This window comes from Amphiura filiformis, chromosome 3 (genome assembly GCF_039555335.1).
Source record: "Amphiura filiformis chromosome 3, Afil_fr2py, whole genome shotgun sequence".
In the NCBI taxonomy this organism is placed as follows: domain Eukaryota; kingdom Metazoa; phylum Echinodermata; class Ophiuroidea; order Amphilepidida; family Amphiuridae; genus Amphiura; species Amphiura filiformis.
In genome coordinates, this window is record NC_092630.1 from 17,324,086 (window position 1) to 17,331,115 (window position 7,030).

The 7,030-nt window shown below is 35.8% G+C and overlaps 2 protein-coding genes across 2 annotated transcripts in view; one reads left to right on the forward strand and one right to left on the reverse strand.

Annotated features, from left to right (window-relative positions):
• Positions 1-2,269, reverse strand: part of LOC140147101 (uncharacterized) — a 31,871-nt gene extending 29,602 nt beyond the window's left edge. Inside the window, exon 1 of the mRNA XM_072168876.1 lies at positions 1,963-2,269. Within this exon, the coding sequence (XP_072024977.1) occupies positions 1,963-2,029 (67 nt within the window). The 5' untranslated portion in view covers positions 2,030-2,269. The remainder of the gene's footprint in view (positions 1-1,962) is intronic.
• A 4,004-nt stretch (positions 2,270-6,273) lies between these two features.
• Positions 6,274-7,030, forward strand: part of LOC140147102 (uncharacterized) — a 55,446-nt gene continuing 54,689 nt past the window's right edge. The window contains exon 1 of the mRNA XM_072168877.1: positions 6,274-6,286. Coding sequence (XP_072024978.1) covers positions 6,274-6,286 — 13 coding nt within the window. The remainder of the gene's footprint in view (positions 6,287-7,030) is intronic.

The window sequence follows — 7,030 nt, forward strand, 5'->3', positions numbered from 1 at the left end:
TTTGCTCACTTTGATAAAGTACTTTTGTACGAAACGTCAGTGTATAATTTTATATTAAAACATAGTTGAATTACTTTTCATTATTTGGTGGCATGGTGGTGATTTGAGGATGTCACCAATGAAAAGAGCGGCCTCACATTACCCATGATATGAATTTATCTCAAAATGTCCAAATTTCAAGTTATTGTCAATTCATTTTAAGCCAGTGGTAACCAGTATTTCAAAAAAAGGGTGTAGCTTTGAATTGATGTGATGGGATTCAATTTTATGCAATATCTATGCCAACCAACAGATCGTTCTACGGTTTCACGATTTAAATTACTATAGGCCTATGGCCCTAGATTGCCCGAGAAGGATTGATGCAAACATGCAAAGGTTAATGAACGAGAATGAAAAGAACAGATTAACTTTATCATGTTTGTCTCCCTATGCATGAGTGCGTATATTTATGGCCTTTACAATATTTTCTTATGTTCTTGTTAGGTATGGGGTATTATTAAAATAAAAAATAGTTATATTAAATGAAATCGTCTTCATTCAATTGTGCTCTCTCTAAAGCAAGTAGAAATAGCTTGTACACTTTCAACATGGGAAAACGTTTTGACGTATCTATAATTAGTAAAAACATGTAGCTCAGCGGCCAGCCAACAAAAAGAAAATGTCTATAGTAGGCCCTTAGCTGGCCCTATACGAGAAACAAGATTTTCTCTCTGAATTGGCCGTATTTTACGTGTAAGAAAATCAATCGCATTATCGTGTTCACTCAAAAATTTAGAAAATAAATGGGCACTTCTGGGTTGGGTATCTATCTATAGATTCTATAGAATTTAAGTATGATATATTTTCGATGGTAAATATATTTCACTTTCAAAGTTTGTAGTTTTCATAATTGCAATTTCTGAATATGATATAAAGAGCGGTAATAAGTATATAAATGTAAGAGTATCGGATCATTTTGAATGTTAATAAATGCGAAACGCCGTCGGTAGACACCAGCAATATCAGGGATTGCCGCGATTCTTGCAGTAGCTTTTATGAATAGAATACAATAGTGGATACAATAGCGAAAACAATAGCGGAACAATAGAGCTCTCTTACGGGCAAATAAACCTCGTCGCGTTTTGCTAAATTTCACTTCTTCTTTTTCATGAACTAATCGTTCTTTTTAAAACTTGTGGCAAAACATCGACCGATGTTTTTAATTAAAACTTGTGGCAAAACATCGACCGATGTTTTTAATACTTTGAAAACATGCTTGATTTGTGTTGTTGTTTATAAGTTATGTACATTTTACAAAAACGTTGTTGTTTCAGCCCTCTTTACAACATAATTCAAGAACCATAGTAGGCCTACCTATAAAAGTATATCTGTGATATTTGAATTTTTCTGCATGATCGCTATGTAAGATCAATGCAACTACCAAATCGCAACAGTTTAAAATAGTTTCTAACTTTAAGCAGAAGTTTTGAATTGAGATTTAAAATGGTTAATTTACATTACGAGCTGATTTAAGGAATCGGATAGCAACGTTTGCACAGTATTTTTGTGGGACACTTGAGCACATCGGCCATATCTTTGATCATTTCATAGGGAGTGTGTATAAGAATTCAAATATCACAGATAATACTACAGAGGGCTGAAATAACAACACTTTTATAAAACGTAGATAACTCATTAACTCTTCAATAATTTTATTAATTTAGATCATGAAAATCGCCACAGAGTTGCTGCTATTTTGTAGGGGGTCTGCTTATTGTGTTAAATACCATTTATATTATGCATGTTTTTATTTCCTCAATTATGATTTTGTGATTTTCTGCTTTTTCGAGTGTTATGATTGTAAACATGTTCATGTCATGTTTAGGCCCACTGTCATGACTGTAGTAATTTCTAACATGAGCACGGCCGCATGGAAGAACAGCTTCTTTAATTATTAAATGAGTTACAGTATACTTTACTTACCAGTTTGTGCAGATGCATACTGCAGATTCAGCAGAAACACCAGGGCTCCAATCAATAAAATCTTCATGTTGGAATTATGCGATTTCGCCGGTTGTGTTAGACCGCAAACTTCGCTTTATTTGTTGGTCCAGGCAGGCTATTCCCCGACTTTGCTTATTCCCTCTTTTGCAAACTTCGCTACCGCTTTAATGATCTATCCAGAATGTTATCCAATTCCACTTACAGTGGTAGTTCAAGAGAACCAAACAGATAGTAGTCTCACCCTTCTTGGGTGGACGCATAGAGTGAATCGGTCCGTGAACGTGGCTTCTTTTCATAATTTTGTACCTTTCTTTTTTTTACTTCTTCATACGGCGTGGGAGGAAAATACGTCACGGACGCGGCGATCCGTACAAAGAGGATTCTTGAACAGCCAACCATTGCAGAATTACAAGGGTCGTTAGCGCCTTGAAATACGCCGACGTTGTTATTTTGACCTATTTGTCATTCTTTCAGCTTTATCTGCTGTTTTGTCATACTAATAAATAGCAGGAAGTTATTGGCATGTACGACGCGACAAGGCCTACAATACATGCACATGCATTATTCGAACATTAACACAGTCATTTATCATGCGCTCCCTCTTGATCTGCTATTGTGTAATGACAGGTTATTGTCAGACCTATCATGTAGGTCTACGATAACCTCCCTACAGTATACTGTTTGCAATGTTTGAATTCACTTGGTTGATTGAGTACCCACCAGGGTGGTCTTTGAGGGGGAGGGGCAACTCTCCCTCTAAATGACTTGGTTTGCTAACTCAACACCACAACAGAAAATTTGAACGCATAACATCCCCCCCCCAAAAGAATATTTCATCCTTTAGCCTATTGCCATGCTATCGCTCTTGAATAGCATCCACTCCTACCTTAGCACACCACAGCCCTACCTTTCCCATACCCCAGCCCTACTCCACCCTATAGTGGATTTTCGGTGACTTTTGTCCCGACTGGGGGAAATCTGGGGGGGGGGGTGGGCAAAGTAGCCCCGTGAACCCCCTGATGCCCCCTGATATACAAGTATAGATCGTACTACCATATGCACCGATCTTTCATTGAACTAGAAGTCCCCAAATGAAAACCTACAATAGAAGGATATTCTGCAAACAAATGTTTTTCTATACGCATATTCAATATTCTAATTAGATCTTTAGTGTTTAATTGTACTTGATGAGGTTTGTATCTCTATCAAATTGGTACTATTACTGGATTTCTTTGCTTTATGCAGAGCTTGGAGACCAATGTTTGCTAAGTCAAAGCAGGAAAAGTTAAGACTGCGAGAGGGTTCATTATCAGTGCTAAGTATTACATTAGGCACATTCCTATATACACGATTTTTATGTGTTGAATGAATTCTATACAATGACTTTGGTACACAAATAGATATGTTACCATTTTCGCAATTATTAGCAAACATAAATTGATTAAATTCAATACAAGATATATTCTATAGTAAATTGATGATACATGAAGGTATTTATTATGCTTCATTGCCACAGACCGTCAGACAGAAACTAACTTTAATATTCTCCGCCGCTGCGATTTGGTCCCACTCACTGACACAGAAATGTGATGAAGCAAAAACATTTAAAGCCAGGCGGTTTTGAAAGTAAATTAAGGGCTCATTTATTTTCAAATTCGTCATAATCATTTATATTTTGATTCCTTATTATAGTTTATAGGACTGATAAATTTTAGGTCAATATTTGCTGTAATCATGGTAATACCTAGGACTGCATGTACAATAATTATGAATCTCCGGGGGTAAAATTTCCAAACGACGTGCCATAATGCTTTCCCCCTTTCGGTCTGCCAAAAATCGCTTGCCGTCCCTCCTCTCGGCCTGCAAAAAATCCCAATTTGCAAACCTTACATAGTCTAGATACTAGGACTTGAAATGCATTTTTCCGATCCGACGTAACTCGAGCAGATTTGAATCAAGTGTTATTAACATGAGACTAAACATAATACGAAAACCGGAATATGAATAAAATATCACGCCACATAACACCAGGTCGTACCTATTGTTCTTTTTAACACATTCAGTAGCTTCGAACTTAAAAACTGCCGAAGGTATCATATTTTGAAACTTATTCTGCTACACGTCACAAAACCAACATAAAATCAACACTATAAATGCTTCCACTTAGCTAAGCGACATAAAGTTTACATATCATCAATCTGTATAATGATCTAAACATAAGCTAAGATTATTATACAGGTTGATGTTTGATATATATAATCTAAACACGAGCTTAACATGGTGTTTAGGATAGGTACAAATGTGATAGATACAAGTGTGATAACTTGCAAACCAAAGAAACGGTGTTGCTTTTATTTTGGATTTGTGATGTGTAGGAGAACAGGTTTCAAAGTGTGAAACCTTTTTTTCTGAAAAGGTACATGTAGATTATAATAACAATATTTTTGGCTAAACGCCTAACGTGTTCAAAAATGATCTACTGCTAATATGAGTGGCGTTGAAGTAGCTATCTACTGCTGATACGGGTGCTGATGAGTCGCTATCTACTGCTGATACGGGTGTTGTTGAAGTAGCTATCTACTTCGGATATGGGTGTTGTTGAAGTAGATTTCTTCTGCTGAAATTGGTGTTGATGAAGTAGCTATCTACTGCTGATATGGGTGTTGATGAAGTAGCTATCTACTGCTGATATGGTGTTGATGAAGTAGCTATCTACTGCTGATACGAGTGTTGATGAAGTAGTTATCTACTGCTGATATGAGTGTTGATGAAGTAGTTATCTACTGCTGATATGAATGTTGATGAAGTAGTTATTTACTTGCTGATATGGGTGCCGATAAAGTAGCTGTCACTGCTGATATGGGTGTTGATGAAGAGGCAATCTATTCCTGCTATCTAACATATTTACCTTTTCCTAATATAAATAGATTGCAGAAACGCACTATGTACCGGTCATATAGCATGTTACTATCACTAAACTGAGACAAGTACAGTACTACATGCTCGAAAATACAGCCAAAGGTTGTTTGGAAAACATGTGATTATTTTCAATCACGAAAGCCGGTGGGATGAAAGGAGCCATTTTGGTCTAGTTTGCTATTTAAAACTCTTGCAGCGTACTTCTTACTATCAATGCATTGATCTTATAAGAAATGAGCCAAGTAAGCCAATAATTGCATTTATAATTCCATGTCTTGCAGTGCTTAATTTATGTAGAAGTATAGAAGTATGTAGAAGATATCTACTGCAAAAGTAGGGTGTTGATGAAGTAGCTATCTTCTGCTGATTTAGGTGTTGATGTGGTAGCTACCAGCAAACACAAAACGTTTTAAAAAACGTTTTAAATAAGTTATATTTTGGCTTTTGGTTTAGGTAAAAACGTTTTAATAACATTAAAATGTCGGGTTGTATAAAGGTCATGATAACATTTTAAAACGTTTTAAATGTTTTCAAAAAAATGTTATTGTAAACTATTTTTGCAAACATTTTTACCAAATATTTTGTCAATACTTAAATAACATTATGTTAAAATATTTGAACCCTGCAAACACAAAAATGTTCTTAAATGTTTTTTTAATAACATTTAAATGTCGGGTTATATAAAGGTCATGAAAACGTTTTTAAACGTTATTGCAAATATTTTGGGCAAACATTTTCACAAAATATTTTTTCAACTCCCAAAATAACATTCTGTTTAGAATGTTTTGTATCAAGTTTTCAAGAATGTTTTTGGAAAGTTATTAAAACGATTTTATACCCTTTATATAACCCGACATTTAAACGTTTTCTGTAAAACATTTTGTTTGCTGAGCAGTAGATTATCAAAAATGTTTTTTAAGGTTATGAAAACGTTTTATACTCTTAATATACCCTTTATATAACCCGACATTTAAACGTTTTCTGACAACCTTTTTAACCTTTTGCGAATGATGTCGAAAACGTTTTGTGTTTGCTGGGTATCTACTGCTGATAAAATTACCGCTGAAGTAGCTATTCACTGCTGATATGAGGGTTGATGAAGTAGCTATCTACTGCTGATATGGGTGCCGATGAGGTAGCTATCTACTGCTGATATGGGTGCCGATGAAGTAGCTATCTACTACTGATATGGGTGCAGATGAAGTAGCTGTCTACCACATGTCTACTGCTGATTTTGGTGTTGATGAAGAAGCAATCTATTCCTGCTATCTAACATATTTACCTTTTCCTGATATAAATATGTTGCAGAAACGCACTATAAACCGGTCATACGGTATAGACGAATCCAATTTCACGCATTCCTACACCTCAATGGCTGCTATAGGTGAGTATGTGTCGGCCCAATGTCACCTAAAATGTGAAAAGACGAGGCCTTGGAGGGTATTTTAAACTGCATTCTATCACCCGTGTTACACGTAGACAAAAGAATGATGGAAGTTTTAACACAAATCCACCTAACTGGGCAGTCACAACACCAGTTAGGTGCATTCGTCTATAGCATTGATAATGTTACTATCACGAGTACAGTACTACATGCTCGAAAATACAGCCACAGGTTGTTCGGAAACGTGTGATTATTTTCAGTCATTAAGGCCGGTGCGATGGCAGGAGCCGAATTTTTCCAGTTATTTTTTTAAAAATCACTATACTTCTTATGGAATCGGATAGCAACGTTTGTACAGTATTTTGTGGGACCTGAGAAGGTCGAAAGGTCGAAATTTTCATTTGATGGACGACCTTTCCTCCCAGCTACATGCACTTAAGTATGTACCATTAGATTTATAAAGTTTACTTCGAGGACTGTTAAATGTCAAAAAATCAATTTTTAACAATTTGCCATAATATTTGTGTCATATCACGAATTTCATAAAACTCAAAAATTATTTGATATCAGAAGGACGTTCCTCGTATTCCCCTGGCTAGACTTGGCCTGGTCAACAATAATTTAAGGGCTCGGATAGCGACGTTTTCACGTATTGTTTTGTGGGACTTAACATATCGAATTGCATTTTTAAAACGAGGAATATCCTTCTGATATCAAATAATTTTGATATCTTGAAATTCGCGA